We start from the raw sequence: 17,731 nt of genomic DNA on the forward strand, positions 1-17,731 counted from the left end.
CCAGGCGGCTGAGTGTCCCGCCCTGGAGGTTGATGTAGGCAAACGCTGTAGCGTTGTCTGACTGGACTCGAATGTGCCTGGCCGCCAACAGATGGTGAAAGGCTTAGAGAGCTAGAAACACAGCTCTGATTTCCAGCACCTTGATCCAGAGGGCTGATTCGGACAGAGTCCAAGTGCCCTGCGCTCCATGGTGGAGATATACTGCTCCCCAGCCGGATAGACTAGCATCTTGGTGAGGATCACCCGGGACGGAGCCAGGAAGGAGCGTCCCTGAGACAGAGGGGCCGAACCCACCACTGAAACGAGCCCCTGGTCTGTGGCGAAGCCACCACCCCGTGGAGGAGGAAGTCCGCTTGTTCCAACAGCGGAAAATATCCAGCCGCAGAGGACGCAGATGGAACTGGGCAAGGGAATCGCTTCCATTGACACCACCATCTGATCCAGCACCTGTATTAGGTGCCTGATGGAACGACGTCAACCGCCAGCGGAGGGACTGCTGTTTGACTAAGGGCAACTTCACAAGTGCCGACAGAGTCTCGAATTGCGTCCCTGGGTATGTGAACTTCTGGGTCGAAGTCAGAGTGGACTGGACAGAATGACAAACCACCCGAATTGGTTAGAGTGGCGAGAGTGAGCGAGGCACTCCGCTAACAGTTTGCACTGGATGAAGCCCAGACTAGAAGGCTGTCCAGGACAAAAGGATCACTGCCAACCCCTAGAGGTGCAGGACCGCAATCACAGCTGCCCCGACCTTGAGAATACTCGAGGGGCCGTGGCTAACCCCAAAGGAAGAGCCACGAATTGGACCACTATGATTGCAAAATGTAGCCAACGCTGGTGTGAAACTGCGATTGGCACATGCAGATAGGCATCTCTGATGTCGATGGATGCTAGGGAATCTCCTTGGGTCATTGATTGATCTCAGAGACTCCATGCGAAAATGCCGCACCTGAACATGCTTGAGAAGCTTGAGATCCAGGTCGGAAGGCACCGCCCTCTTCGGGTACTAGGAATAGATTTAAGCAGAAATCTCAGAACCGTTCCCAGTCGGGAACCGGTACAATTACTCCAGTGGCCTGCAAGAATGCCACAGCCTGTGAGAAGGCGGCGGCCTTGGAGCAGGGGGGAGTTGACAGAAAAAATCTGTTTGGCGGCTGGATAGAATTCTATCCTGTAGCCGTGGGAGATGGTATCTCGCACCCACTGATCGGAGACGTGTTAAATCCATACGTCGCCAAAGTGGGAGAGCCTGCCACCGACCAAGGACGTTGCTGGCGTGGCCAGGTAGCCAGGAGGAGGCTGACTTAGTGGCAGCATCTCCTGCGGTCTTCTCGTGCGCCATTTGGGTTTACGATCCTTGGCTGAGCCAGTGGACGAGGCCGAGGGCTTAGAGAACGATCAGATGGAGGAACGAAAAGAACGAAACCTCGACTGATTCCTGCCCTGGACAGGTTTCGTGGTTTAGGTTTGTGGCATGGAAGAACTCTTCCCGCCAAGAGCTTCCTTAATAATTTCATCCAGTTGTTCCCGAATAGTCTGGTCCCAGCAAAAGGGAGCCCAGCAAGGAACTTCTTTAGAAGCATCCGCCTTCCACTTCCGAAGCCACAGGAGCCTGCGGATAGCGAGGAAATTAGCCGAGGCCACCGCAGTGCGGTGAGAGTCTCCAGCATGGCAGACATGGCATAGGATGAAAAGACTGAAGTCTGGAAGTTAAGGCAACCATTTCGGGCAAAGAGTTCCTGTGAGGGAATGCATCTCCTCTAGAGAAGCAGAGATGGCTTTGAAAGCCGCACTGCTGCAAAAGCTGGGGAGAACGAGGCCCCTGCCGCCTCCATACAGATTTGGCCAGAAGGACAACCTGGCGGACAGCAAAGCCGTAAGTGAGGAGCCATCAGCCACTGATACAACGTCCGGGCTGAGAGTCTAAACACCGGAGGGACCACCTTTGGAGAATGAGCCCACTCCTTGACCACCTCTGGTGGAAGGGGAAAACTGTCATCAGAACCACGCTTTGGGAAGCGTTTGCCAGAGCAGACCCTGGGCTTGGTCACAGTGGCCTGAAAACTGGAGTGGTTAAGGAACACACTCCTTGTTCTCTTAGGCAAGGTAAACTGGTGCCTTTTTGCCAGAGAGGGTTTCTCCTCTGATACTGGCGGATTGAGGTCCAGTACAGAATTAATGTACAGTGGGATCCTTAGAGAGGTGCCGTCAGCCACTGATACAACTATCCGGGCTGAAATACTAGACACCGGAGGGACCACCCTTGGTGAATGAGCCCACTCCTTGACCACCAGTGGTGGAAGGGGGAAACAGTCATCAGAACCACGCTTTGGGAGCGTCTGTCAGGACAGGTTCTGGGCTTGGTCACAGTGGGCTGAAAACTGGAGTGGTTAAGGAACACACTCCTTGTTCTCTTTAAGGTATACAGATGCCTTTCTGCCAGAGGGGGATACTCCCCTGATACAGGCGGATTGAGGTCCAGTACAAATATAATGGACGCAATCAAATCATTAGCATCTGCATCACCTTCGGACAGATCAATGGTACATTAAGTAGCGTCCGAGCCCCCAGTAAAGACATCCTCCTCGTCCAGTGAGTCAGCTCGTGAATCAGAGCTGCGGGACGGGGAAGGACAGGGGACCCTGCGTCTCTATTTTAGGAGGACGGGGACTGAGACCAGATGAAGAGTCCTCTGAGAGCTTTGCTGAGCGAGCCGTAGCAGCAGAAGCGCCCTGAGAAGGGGGCTAATGCATGCTCAGCACCACCGGAGCAGCTGGAGGGACCACTGATGAGCCTCCAGGCTGAGGGACCACTGTGTTTATGTGCTCAGTACAGGCAGTACGAGTCTACATGCAGTGCATATTAAGAACAGCCTTGCAGCCTTGCTCTGATGTGAGACATGCTGCAGAAGTGGGGGCTCTGTCCAGAATGACCCCCAGCAGAGTATATAAACAGAGAATATAAGCAGCTGCACAACTGGAGGTTGTGGCTTGCCAGACCGTTTAACATACATTTCTGTGCCCTCCAGTCCTCCAGCCCAGGCCCCCATTTGTCACAATGTGGTATCTCTGTGCCTATGCAGACATTGAGAACGCTGAGAAAATGGCGACCGGAGCGAGGAGAGGGGGCGGGGCCTACTCAGAGCGGGCAAATGAGGTATACAGGGGAGGGAATCTTTCCTCAGTGAGGAGTGTCCGTTCCCTGTGCTGAACAGCCGCTGGGCGGAGCCGCACTGTCCCACTGCATGACTAACATGCAGGGGCAGTGAAACCGAAACTAGGCCTCAGGCGAAGCCGGGGCCTAGATTTAAACATGCGGCCAGCGTGCAGGCACCATCGGCGCGGTTCTCCAGTGAAAACTGGAGAACCGGCCGGAAATGTTACCACAGTCATATAACACACTCCCCCAATAAATAAAGTACAAGAGACCCCTGGAAACCTGGAAAGACCACCTTCTGTGGTAAAAACGTCTCAATACTTAGCTTTTGAGACGCAGGCCAGGTCCCTGGGGGGGGGGGGGGGGGGGGGTTAAACGCTCCGTCTGGCAGAATCCTGAAAAGGGCTGCGGATGGAGACCGGTCTCCTGCAAAGCAGTGAGAACCGTGATGGCTCCCACTTCAAGCCAGAGCCCCAGGGGATGGTGAAGGAGCGCGGCATGTGAAGGCTCCAGCCTTGTAAAATCAACCTTAACAGCACCGCCGACACAGTGGGGTGAGAAGGGACATGCCGGGAGTCCAGATTGGACCCGCTTTTCTTCCAAATCTTTGAAATCCAAAAAAATCAAAAATCAAAAATCAGAGAATGCATGTGTGTGTGTGTGACCTCCTGAACACAAAGCATTGAAACTGGCTAGGACTGGCTACCAGGGGGTGTATATGCTAGGAGGTAGGAGGTACACGTTTGAGTGTAGTACTTTGTGTGTCCTCCGGAGGCAGAAGCTATACACCCATGGTCTGGGTCTCCCATAAGGAACGATGAAGAAATTAACTAGAAATTTCTTTGTGGTGGGAAGGGATTTTAAAGAGGAAGTTTCCGTTAAAAGAAACATGTACAGCTTTAAAGCTGGTTTTCTAGGCTTAGAAGAAATTTCTGCAGTTAAGGTAGGCCTTTAAAAGAAAAACCTCCAAGCGCACCTTTAACCAGTATGAGCATGTTAGGCTGCTTTCACACATCCGGTTTTTGCCGTGCGGCACAATACGGCGCTCTGCAGAAAAAAAAACACAACAGTTTGGGTTTTTTTTGCCGCATAGACTTGCATTAGCGCCGTATTGTGCCGCGTGGACTTTCGTTGCGTCCGGTTTTTGCCGGATGCGGCATATTTAGCCCATGTGGCGGCCGGATGGAACGTTGCCTGGCACGTTTTTTCGTGCAGCAAAAAAAAAAAAAAAAAAAAAAAAAAAAAAAAAAACAACGCATCGCGCTGGATCCGGCGCGATTCACAACGCAAGCCTATGGACGCCGGATGCGGCTTTTTGAACTGCGCATGCTCAGTATCAAGCCGCATCCGTCAAAAATCGGACGGGCCGCATGGAAAAACTTATGCAACGGATCAGTTTTCTTCGCCGCATCCGTTGCATAGGTTTTTGAGACGGATTGTGCCGCACTGCAAAAACCGGATGTGTGAAAGCAGCCTTAAGCTCACCACATCATGACATAAGTTTTAAAATAAAAAACTCACTCCTTTATGGAGAGGTTAGCCTGTACAGATAAAGTGATTCTCTTGGACTTTTATATTGACGGCATATCACAATACTGCTCGGTAAACTGAATAGTGGCCAAGGCAAAGTACTGCACATCCACCCCTATTCGATTTATTAGGGGGCAGATGTGCAGAATTTGGTTGAGCCACTATATACAGTTTATGGAGCTGTGTAGCTCGCAACTGAACATATCTTTTTGCCAGCAGCACTGGGAATGACTGATCGGTGGTGGTGACGGCGAGTGCACCTTCACCGATCAGATACTGATGACCTATCCCAAGGTTAGCCCATTAATATGAAAGTCTGGACAACCCCTTCACAGTTATAATTTATGTTCTAGTTCAAGTGGTTGTTGTCAGAGATTTGTCACTGGAGGTATTTTGTCTATGGTACAACACTGACCAATTATAAGCAAAACCAAAAGCAAGGTCCAGCACACCTGTTAGTAAGAGTGAAATGTGTAAGTGCTAGAATTGATCGAACCCGACAAAACCCGGGGCCGGCAGATCACAGAAAGATTTTAAAAAGAGTCTGATCCGCTCTGCTCTGGAATCCGCTGCCCATATAAAAGTCAATTGGCACCGGAATCCGGAGATTAAAAACGTTTGTGGAAGGCATAGGGGGTAGGAGCGGGCGCAGCATTCTCACCGAGGCTGTGTCATGGTGGCACACTCCTGCCAGTTTACGCTTTTCCCTTCCAGAGTCGACAATTTAATATTCATTGTTTTGCCCGCCCACCGGCGCGTTTAATTGGTTGCAGTTAGACGCGCCCCCACCCTGAGTGTCAGCTGAGTGAAACCAATCACAGGCGGCAGGATGGCCAGTGGGCGGGGAAAGCAGTGTATCCCTTGCAAGTGTGACTCCAGCTTCTTTTATTTTTATTAAAAAAAAAACAAACAAAAAAAAAAAAAAAAAAAAAAAACACTGTGCGGTCCCCCCTAATTTTCATCCCCCGCCATGATAACGCCGGCTGGGGGCTGGTATTCTAGGCCGCAGCTGCCCAGTATTGATGCATCTATTAGATGTGACAATCCCGGTGCAATACCGGCTCTTCTCGTTGGCCTGGGGCAGTGCCAATTGGGGTAATAAGGGGTTAATAGTAGCACACAGCCATCACAGGTTTGTGATGGCACAGGCGTCCATCAGATACCTGCATCACAAACTTGTAAGTGAATGTAAATAAGCACACACACACAGAAAAATCCTTTAGTTGGAATAAAGTACAAAACACACCCTCCTTCACCACTTCATTAAGCCCAAACACAGCCCGCCAGCTACGGCATAATAAACACAAAGTCCCACGACGACATATCCAGCTCTGCTACATCTCAGAGTGAGCAGCCATATAGAGATGACTGCCAGCTCTGAGTGCAGCCTATTACTGAGCAGCGCTAAGCGATAACTGCAGCAGAGACTGTCCCACGCTGGCGGGCGCGTCAACCTGCAACCAATCACAGATGAGAGGATGTCCGGTGGGTGGGGAAAACACTGAAAGCTGTTTGTATACGATGCACAGTACAGAAGTGAATGTGCGACCCGGAAGCAGTGTGCCGCCATGACACAGTCTCGGTAAGTATGAAACCCTCACTTATTTCTTCTTTTCTTTATTTTTACTTTAATTGCCGAATCCGGATCGTGCACCTGGAATCTCGTGCCGGGTCTGGCACCCAAATATTGTTAAAACCGCGCGGATCCGGACTTTTACAGTCCGGATCCGCTCATCCCTAGTAAGTGCACATGTACGCTGTGGTCATTGACAAATAAAACCTAGCATAAAAACAATGTATAGGCACACTGCAGTAACTGAATAGTAACACGTAAGAAAAACGGAGTACTTTGTTCACTTTTTTTTTTTTTTAAGAAAAAGTGTAAAAGCCATCCCACTGCGACAATGTGTACCCAATCAGGATGGTCGCTAACGCTAGTGTCTCCCCTCATCTGCTAAACAGGCCTCGAACTAGAAGGGGCAGAGCAGCATCTGACTGCTTTTACTTCAGCTTTTGAACTCCGTACATTGGGGGGGAGGGGGTGTAACAACCTTCTTAGAATGACATCTGAAAAAGTTAGTAGATAAGGTGCACAGCTAAAAGTAGTGGAGTACTCCAAAATGTACAGAGTTAAAAGGAAAAAAAAAAACAAACAAACTAAAGCACAACAGTCAGGCGCTGGTCTGCCCCTATCTATTTTGAGATCTGGTTGGCACATAGTGAGGTCAATCACTAAAGTTAGGGATCATCCTAACCTAATACCTTATTGCGATGGGATGGCCTTTTTTGAAAAAGAAAGAAAAAAAAAAAAAAAAACAACTATGTACACTACGTTTTTAGATGTGGTACTATTTACTTATTGCAGTGTTTCTATTATAGGTTACATTTGTCAATTATTGGTCAGTGTATACAAGACAAAACAATGAAAGGAGGAAACACTGGCACCATTCAGCGAGCTAACCGCTCAATCTTCCTAGTTCAGGTTTATACACGCATTATATGGCTTGTAAATTTCTTTGCATTCTGGCCACAGTGCTCATTCCAAAAGACAACAATCCATACAGTCCATGTGAAAAGAGACGGAAAGCACTCAGAGATGCGGTAAAAAAAAAAAAAAAAAAAAAAAAAAAAAGCTGTTTAATTCGACCATCAGGTCAGGGGGAAAGGCGTGAGGGACGTGGGTACACACAATCCTTCGGACGATGGCTGTTTCGCGTCTTTACAACTGACGCTTCCACGAGTCCATACAAACTGACATGAGTGTACTACTCTTAAGCACATTCAGGACACCTGAATGCAGCGGTGGATACCGCACTGTGTCACGAGCACCATCCAGTCTACCCATGTGCAACTGAAGGTCTTTTTGTGACCGAAAATGTTTTTTATGCACATCCACTGTTAAATAAAATCACAGCATCAAGAATTTGGTAGTGCCTTGTGTCTATACTTAGTTTCCTGCTCTACCGAAAGTCACCGCTTCTGATAGGCAGGATCCGGTTTTCCGTACTGAGCATGCCCAGAAAGTAGTTCCTCCCCAGTGTTTTCTGATATAGCAGAGCTAGATCGGTGACAGAAGACCAGGATCGTGGAGGGGTGAGAGGGAGTAATAAAGATGGAGTCCCTAAGTGTGCCTGTGTATTTATTTCTTAAGGCCCTGTGCGCACTAGGTGTTTTTACCCGCGGTTTTGATGTGGAAATTTCTTGAGAAATGCTTGTGATCTTTCTGCAGACATTTGCCAGCAAAACCTATGGGGAAAAAAAAAAAAAAAAAAAAAAAAAAAAAAAAAAAAAAGTTGTGCGCACACTGCATTTTTTTCTCAAGAAAATTCTTTGTGAAGATTTTCTTGAGAAAATTTCTTGAGAAAATGAGCATGTCACTTTTCTGCAGGTACCTGCGGTATACCCCCGGTATTTCACTCCACTCACTGTAATCGCGAACAAAAGATGGGGGCGGCCTCACGTCATTTTTTTTTTTTAATTATTTATTTTTTGGCTAAATACAAGGCTAGGCACCCTTTAGTGCCACATGAAAGTCACTAAAGGGTGCCAGCTTAGAACATGCAGAACATGCAGGAGGGGGGGGGGGACATTATATAGGTCTTTCTCATCTATCTATTCATCTATCCATCTTTCCATTATCTGTATCGATTATCTATATTATTTATTGCAGTTCAGCATAAAAAAAAACGCAGGGACCAACCTGCGGAAAAACCGCGGCAAAAACGCATGCGTTTTTCCCGCGGTTTTGGTGCGTTTTTTTTTACCGCAGGTGCGGTAATCTTCAACTCGCAGAAGTTTCTCAAGAAATTTTCTTGAGAAAAATTACTTTTCTAGTGCGCACATAGCCTAATAAAGTATTTTTCTCTGTGTGATGTCTTTTTTTTAACCCTTTATTGGAGATTCTTAATGGCCGGGTCAAACCTGGCCTGACATTAAGAATCTCAGACTTTATAGCAGCTGGTAAAACAAAGCTGGTATTAACCCCTTATTACCCGGTACCAGGGCAGCTGGATACAGTGCCAGAAGATGGCGCTTCTATGAAAGCGCCATTTTCTGGGGTGGCTGCGGACAATTCGCAGTGGGAGCCCCAGAAAGCTTGGGCCATCCTGCGCTACGGATTCCAATCCCCACCTGCCTAGTTGCACCTGGCTGGACACAAAAATTGGGCGAAGCCCACGTTTGTTTTTTTTTTTTTATAATTATTTCATGAAATTAAAAAAAAAAAAAAAAAAATATAATCGACATGGGCTTTGCCCATCAAGCACCCAAGCATTTTACTGCTTATTTATCCCTAATCCTGACCACACAGCCAGAACAAGTAATCAGATCAGCTGACTCCAGTGACGGCCGATTACCTGTTCTGTGTCCCGCTGCATCCATCGCAGCGTGTGTGGGCTGTGAGGTTAGCGGAGTTCGGCCGGCACTGGAGTCGGCTGATCTGAACTCAGCTGACCTCACAACCCGCACACTGATGTATGCAGCGGGACACAGAACAGGTAATCGGCCGTCACTGGAGTCAGCTGATCTGATTACTTGTTCTGCTGGCTAGGAGTTCAGATCAGCTGACTCCAATGTCGGCCAATTACTTGTTCTCCATCACAGCGTGTGCGGGCTGTAAGCAGGGCTGTGGAGTCGGTAAGCCAAACCTTCGACTCCGACTCCTCAAATTCTCTTGCACCGACTCCGACTCCGGCTCCGACTCCGACTCCTACATATATTGCTTATAGTTAGGTGAAAAATTTATTGTAGTACATGAATATGTGTATGTGAACATCAGACATTTAATAATTTTTATGATACAATAATCAAGATATTTGGATAGAACATAAAATATTTATTGGAATACAACTTTAGAACACAAAAAACTAATAAATTGTAAATATGTAATATATATATATATTACATATTTACAATTTATTAGTTTTTTGTGTTCTAAAGTTGTATTCCAATAAATATTTTATGTTCTATCCAAATATCTTGATTATTGTATCATAAAAATTATTAAATGTCTGATGTTCACATTGTACTACAATAAATTTTTCACTTAAATATAAGCATTATACTAAATATTATTTAGTAAAATATTCAGCACATTCTGCATTGCACTCCTGTCCCCAATTTATTATATATTTTAGGAGTCGGAGTCGGTGCATTTTATACCGACTCCGACTCCACCAAAATGAGCTCCGACTCCGACTCCGACTCCACAGCCCTGGCTGTAAGGTCACCTGAGTTCGGCTAACATTGGAGTTGGCTGATCTCTGAATTCAGTTGACGCCACAGCCCGCACATGCTGCGATGGATGCAAGGGGTCACAGAGCAAGTAATCGGCTGACACTGGAGTCCTCAGCTGATCTGAACTCCTGACCACACAGCCTGCAAATGGTCACACGTGATCGGCTGCAGGCAGTGACTTAACCTGCATCCATCGCAGCGTGTGCGTGTTGTGAGATCAGGAGTTCAGCTGACTCCAGTGCCGGCCGATAAATTCTGTGTCCCGCTCCATTCATCGCAAGTAGTAGTAGAAGGATCCGGTAAAATAACAATTGCGGTTGCATGTGCTGCACATTCAAGCCACAGGATCTGGTCATATGCGGTGTTTTGGCGACCGGCAAAAAAACGCTGATGCGAAAGCACCCATGGCCGTAATCAGATAGCAGTAATGAGACGCATTTTAGCATCCAGAGTATGGCCGCAAGCCCAGGCCCGATTGTGATTCTACCCATTAAAGCACCATAGGACTTTACCCCCAGTTGGGCCGCGACTTGTGCCCATACTACAGATACCACTGTGCCTGCATTATGGACATCTGAATTATGCCTAATGCCATTGTTAAGATACTGTACCTCCCCCGCTGCCTGCTAGACCACTAAACCTGTGAAAACTGTTGTAATGCTCAGTTTTATTTCTCTACTTGTATTTGTCTTTTTATCTAACAAGTATCAAGGATCAGACAACCCAGCAAAATCTGAAGGCATAAACACAATCATTCATAAAGATGGATAAATTATGGGTTACCCTTTAGTTTGTTGTTTTCCACAAGCAGCTGCTTGATCTGTTCCAGCATGTCAATATCACTTTTATGACTTTGCAGCGGGTCCGTGTGTCCATTTATCACCTCCATTCCAGTAGTCTGGGTAAAATACCGGTCAGCCATCAGCACAGCAACTAAAACAGAAAACACAATTCATTCAAGTTTAGAAAAACAAAAATTAAACCTACCTATGGTTCAAAAAATATCACCGTTATACCATATCCTATGTGATATACATTGTAAAGCCTTTTATGTTAAGGAGATTACAAATCACAAATTAGCACAGTGACCATATGGTCTTGTAATCCACTAGTCCTGAAAGGCCATAAGGCTCAGTGATAAGTACAATTCTTATTAATGCTTCGCTGTCCAACAAAACAAATTTTGCATTCTGATTTTCATATGCCAAACCTATACGCTGGGAAAAGTTCCCACATATACTTTAACCTCTTCACCCCAGGCGATTTTCTGGCGTTTTTTTTTTTTGTTTATTTGGTCACCTTTTTCCAAGAGCTATAATTTTTTTTTTTATTTTTCCGTCAATCTTGCCATATGAGGGCTTGATTTTTGCGGGACGAGTTGTACTTTTAAATGAAACCATAAGTTTTACCATATAGTGTACTGGAAAACAGCAAAAAAAAAAAAAATAAATAAAAAAATTCAAATGCGGAAAAACTGCAAAACAAGTTCGATCGCACAATAGTTTTTGGGATATTTTATTCACTGTGTTCATTACATGGTAAAACTGATGTGTGGATGTGATGTCTCAGGTCAGTGCGAGTTTGTAGACAGCAAACATGTATAGGTTTATTTTTATCTAAGGGGTTAAAAAAAAAATTCACAAGTTTGTCCAAAAAAAGCGGTGTACATTTTGCGCCATTTTCCAAAACCCAGAGCGTTCTCACTTTTCGGGTTCTATGGCTCAGTGATGGCTTATTTTTTCATCTCGAGCTGTTTTTAACGGTACCATTTTTGCACAGATGCTACAATTTGATCGCTTGTTATTGCATTTTGTGCAAAATTTGTGGCAACCAAAAAACATAATTTTGGCATTTGGAATTTTTTTGCTACTACGCCGTTTGCTGATCAGATTAATTGATTTTATATTTTGATAGATTGGGCATTCCTGAACACAGCGATACCAAATGTGTGCATTTTTTTTTTTACCCTTTAATTTTTAATGGGCCATACGGTGGTTGATTTGAACTTTTAGGGTTTTTTTTAAACTTTTTTTTTTTTTTTTGTTTACTAGGTCCCCCCCTAGGGGACTACAAGAATCAGCAGTCTGATCGCTCTTCCATTTCTCCAGATCACAGCTACAGATGTAAAGGGTTAATAGGTAGGGGGAACGCGATTCCACTCACGCCTGGCAGGCACACATGTCAGCTGTTGAAATCAGCTGACACGTGTGCGGATCACAGCGGACTGCCCGTGGCAGGCGGCAGGGATTAACCTCACACGATCCATGATGTAGTCAGTATGTCATGTGTCAAGAGGTTAACATTCTCATAGGTCCCCATTCAGCCAGGGTTCATGTACCGTTCAATCTCCCCCCACCTTGCACCTATTGACTTGGATTGGCAAGTCTTGGTAGTTTTACGCAACCATACGAAGCAGGCTGTGAATATTATTGTTAATTATTATTATTAATAATAATTCCCCTCCCCCCCCCCCCCCCCCCCAAGGCTGAAAACAGCTGAGGGGAAAAACTCCAAACAGCAGGGTTTCATTGATTATTCCATCCAGTTTTTAGGATACATTACCATTCTGAAAAAATGCAAAACAAGACTGCTGCGGAAACACCATCACATGTTTCTCAACGCAGTGATTCTAGAACAAGGCCCCCTGAACATTGCTCCCACTAGCCAGTTTCCTACTCCACACTGATGAGGGGAAAATACCCCGAAACAGCTGTCTGTGGATGGATACCATGTTTTGGCATAGGCGGTTTCCTTGACTGGAGACTGCCCTTCCCGTGGTTGTTCCTTCCCTGTGAAAGACCCGGCTAGTTTCCTGCCAGCGTTGAGAAACATGTGATGGTGTCTCCGCGGCTGTCTTGTTTTGCATATTTTCCCAGGGGGCCTTGTTCTAGAATCACTGCGTTGAGAAACAAGTGATGGTGTCTCCGTGGTGCTGGATGTTGATCTCCCTAAGGTCAATCATCCTTGCTTATGTAGACATTACCATTCTGAAGCATAGAACACTGTAAATATCCAAAACACTACATTGCACAGTGGATGGATTTATAGAGATCTCCTGCACACTGGGCTTCTTTTCTCTGCAGTGTAAAATGACATGCAGTGCGGCTTTCAGAACAGCAGCGTGTCAATTTATGCTGCGGAGACGTGAGTGTTCTCCACTGGGAGAATAGAGCGAAAGTGCTCAGCACCCAGAACCCTCATTGGCACAGGCAGCTGTGGTCTTCTGGGAGAACATGCACATCTACGCAGGAGGGACGACACTGCGTCTAGTATGCCGTGTCTATGGATCGTGTGCATTCATCCTTAGGCTATGTGCCCACGCTAGAATGTCCCTGCGGATTTTTTTGCCTGAAAATCCGCGACTTTCGCGGCAAATCCGCACCCGCGGATTTGCCGCGAATTTTGATGCGGATTTCATTTTTTTTTTTTCCCCCCATTCAAAACCAAAAATCCGCACAAAATCTGCACCAAACAATTGACATGCTGCAGATTTTTCCGGATCAAAATCCGCGGCAAATCCGCCGCGGAAAAATCCGCAGCATGGGCACAGCATTTCCAAAATGCCATTGAAATGGCTTGGAAGTGCTGCTGCTGCAGATTTTCGGCAAATCCGCGGTAAATCCGCGGCAAAATCCGCGGCAAATCCGCGGCAAATCCTGTAGCGTGGGCACATAGCCTTAAGGTATGCTCACACATTGCTTTTCTGCTGCAGCAAAACCGGCTATATTGGCAGTAAAAAAAGCTACTTCCAAAAAGCAGGCTTTGTTGTGTCATTTGTCTACAGTACACGTTTAAATAAAGTTAGTTTCATTCACCCCCAAAGCAGCAAAGAAAAAAAAAAAAAACAACCAGCAAAAACACTGAAAGAAAATACATGCTGCTGCTTTCAGAAACGCAGGGATTTTCTATTTCAGTCAGGAAAAAAAACAAGAGTATATTATATAAGATTTCTGAAATCTCATAACTTCTGCTGGTACTGTATGTAGAAAGCAGCTTTTAATTTGCAGAAAAAAAGCAATGTGTGAGCATAGCCTTATACAAGCTGTATAATGAAAGTGGCAAAACAAAGAAAGGTACAGCTCCATTGATATAAACGTATTGTTATATTACAATTGGAAGGGGGACACGTGATAAAACGCCACTCGGTGGTGCTCAACTTCCTATGTAGTAATCAGAATGGTCCACACAGAAGAATGAAGAAGGTGGGGCTCCCCAATACGCTTAAATGTCCTTTCATTCTTCAAAACATGAGGGCAGGTGGAAGCGGACAGCGTCTGGGAGACGGACGTTTAGTGCAAGAACGCGCTTCTTTTTTATTCTTCTCTTTGGACAAGATACTGGCTACTCTACATGTATCCAAGTGTCATATCCTCTCTTGTTCCATGAAAAGATAATAAAATATTTCCAAAAATGTGAGGGGTGTACTCACATTTCTGATTTACTGTAGAAGCGAACTAAACAGGTCATTAGTGAGGTAATCACAACGGTGTCATGCCAGGTTAGATTTTCAGGAACTGTTTGAAGGTCGCTTACAAAAAAAAGAAATGGCAGCAGTCTTGAGTTCTCTGTGACTTGAGGTCACCATTGTGTCCCTGAGAAGCACTTTAATATAAGCAATGGTAAAAAGCCAATCCAAACCCTTTTTTTTTTTTTTCATGGTTTGTTACAGGCTGGATCACACATTAACCATGTCTAAAAGTAAACATTGAATCAGTTCTATGAAACTTTACTAGCAGGGAAGGGAGAAGATCGCTTTGAAACCAGGGTCAGAGTCCAACAGACGTAACAGAAACGAAACTGATGAAAAGCAGCAATGTGAGAGGAGCTCAGCCCATACCATGATCAGCCAGAGGATACAGGCCGCAGTGACCCAGTGCACAGACGTTATGTACCGTGGGCTTTGTGCTATGTGCTATAATAATACACCAGCTGAGCAAAATCAGACACACTGAAGTGTGAGATCACAACACTATGTTACTAATGCAAATGAGAGATATATATATATATATATATATATATATATATATATATATATATATATATATATATATATATATATATATATATATATATATATATATATATATATATATATATATATATATATATATATATATATATAAAGCTCTGCACAAGTAAAAAATGGCAGTGGCTTAAAAAAAAAAAAAAAAAAAAAAAAAAAAAAAATCCACAGTTCTCCAAACTGTGCAAATATGTGGTTTCTGAGCTCCCTATCATGTAAATGGAATCTGTCTGCAGGATTCCTCCCCCCTCCTAACTATTTAAATGCACATATAGCTCTGTGGAAAAGTGTGCTGTTAATACCATAAGGACTAGTTCATTTCTACACTGCTGAGAAATCAGCATTTGAAGGAGTATGTAAAAAAAAGGTTGAATCATCATTTGGAGATCTGAAGCCTCCGTCACTCCATCTCTATTTCTCTCTAAGGCTATGTGTCCACGGGAGAATGTAGCTGCGGATTTTTTTGCATCAAAATCCGCAGGTGCGGATTTGATGCGGATTTTGCGTTTTTTTTTTTTTTCAATTTTAAAGGCAAAATCCGGATGAAAATCCGCAACAATAATTGACATGTTGCACATTTTTCCGGATCAAAATCCGCTGCGGAGAAATCCGCAGCATGGGCACAGCATTTCCAAAATGCCATAGAAATGGCTGGGAAGTGCCTGTGCTGCAGATTTTCGAGAAATCCGCGGCAAAATCCGCGCATTTTCCGCAGCGTGGACACATATCCTAAGAATCACCTCCTTCTACTTGACCGACGGCCTCTATGCTGTGTGACTCCAGACAAAGGAACTGTATGTCAAGCAGGAGTAGACAGCACTTGGCGCACAATAGAGCTGGAGTGACAGAGGCTTCAGATCTACAGCCTCTTATTCAAAGCAATTTAAATGTTGATTTCTCAGTAATGGCGGAACAGGCAGGCCATGTAAAAGTTATTGCTGGACATGTCTTAGAAAGAGCTACACTCACTAGTTTGTGGTGGGAAACCATGCAGATTCCCTTTAATATAAACAATATAGATACACAAGGTATATACTAATATACTGAATTAAATAAATTCCCCTTATAAAGTAATAACGCTGAGTGCCCGCCATAAGTAATAATGCGCTTGCATATGTGGATACAGTTGAGCGTGCCACTGGCCTGAGCAGACAGCTGTGATCCCCACAAATCTCTGGGTTCAGAATGCTACATTATATACGTACATCACCATATTGTATACCAACTAATTTAAAAAATAAACTACTGAAGTTTATAAAAAAAATAAATAAACTACTGAAGTTTCAGTATTTGTTCTCCAACATGCCTTAAAAATGCCAAATTTAATGCGACTGGTTTAGATAAACTTCCCTAGTTGTACCTGCAAAACACTTCTCTCCTAAAATGAAAAAATGTCACCAGGGCCAGCCGTAAATCCATCCGATCCTGATCATAATGAAGAGTTATCAGGACAGAGCATTACTACAGAGGAGACTTCGGCGTGAGTCATCTCCACGTACCATTTGTATGATAGGCATGTGACTGGAGAAAGAAGAGCAGGTGCGGCGCAGCACTCCATTACCTGTGTCACATTCCAATAAAAGCAAGCACAAGACACAGGACAACTTCCCCAATCAGCACACCTGCCAGAATACGCCACCAAAGCTACACTACTGTACAAGCATTTGTATGTATACCACCAATGCAAGGGTGATGTGGGTACTGTAGGACACATCCTGTAGTCTTGGCCACAGACAGCCAGGCCGAGGACAGGTCCCGGTCCCACATATAGACAGGCCGAGGCCAGGTCCCGGTCCCACATATAGACAGACCGAGGACAGGCCAGGTCCCGGTCCCACATATAGACAGGCCGAGGACAGGCCAGGTCCCGGTCCCACATATAGACAGGCCGAGGACAGGCCAGGTCCCGGTCCCACATATAGACAGGCCGAGGACAGGCCAGGTCCCAGTCCCACATATAGACAGGCCGAGGACAGGCCAGGTCCCAGTCCCACATATAGACAGGCCAGGTCCCAGTCCCACATATAGACAGGCCAGGTCCCAGTCCCACATATAGACAGGCCGAGGACAGGCCAGGTCCCAGTCACATATAGACAGGCCGAGGACAGGCCAGGTCCCAGTCACATATAGACAGGCCGAGGACAGGCCAGGTCCCAGTCACATATAGACAGGCCGAGGACAGGCCAGGTCCCGGTCACATATAGACAGGCCAGGTCCCAGTCACATATAGACAGGCCAGGTCCCAGTCCCACATATAGACAGGCCGAGGACAGGCCAGGTCCCAGTCACATATAGACAGGCCGAGGACAGGCCAGGTCCCAGTCACATATAGACAGGCCGAGGACAGGCCAGGTCCCAGTCACATATAGACAGGCCGAGGACAGGCCAGGTCCCAGTCACATATAGACAGGCCGAGGACAGGCCAGGTCCCGGTCACATATAGACAGGCCAGGTCCCAGTCACATATAGACAGGCCGAGGACAGGCCAGGTCCCGGTCACATATAGACAGGCCGAGGACAGGCCAGGTCCCAGTCACATATAGACAGGCCGAGGACAGGCCAGGTCCCGGTCACATATAGACAGGCCGAGGACAGGCCAGGTCCCAGTCACATATAGACAGGCCGAGGACAGGCCAGGTCCCAGTCACATATAGACAGGCCGAGGACAGGACAGGTCCCGGTCACATATAGACAGGCCGAGGACAGGACAGGTCCCGGTCACATATAGACAGGCCGAGGACAGGCCAGGTCCCAGTCACATATAGACAGGCCGAGGACAGGACAGGA

General features: G+C 46.0%; 1 protein-coding gene across 1 annotated transcript in view; it reads right to left on the bottom strand.

Annotated features, from left to right (window-relative positions):
• Nucleotides 1-17,731, bottom strand: part of OPTN (optineurin) — an 83,461-nt gene that overhangs the window by 65,348 nt on the left and 382 nt on the right. The window contains exon 2 of the mRNA XM_075345268.1: nucleotides 10,705-10,854. Within this exon, the coding sequence (XP_075201383.1) occupies nucleotides 10,705-10,843 (139 nt within the window). The 5' untranslated portion in view covers nucleotides 10,844-10,854. The remainder of the gene's footprint in view (nucleotides 1-10,704; nucleotides 10,855-17,731) is intronic.

The sequence above is a fragment of the Anomaloglossus baeobatrachus genome, chromosome 4 (genome assembly GCF_048569485.1).
Source record: "Anomaloglossus baeobatrachus isolate aAnoBae1 chromosome 4, aAnoBae1.hap1, whole genome shotgun sequence".
NCBI classification, from domain to species: Eukaryota; Metazoa; Chordata; class Amphibia; order Anura; family Aromobatidae; genus Anomaloglossus; species Anomaloglossus baeobatrachus.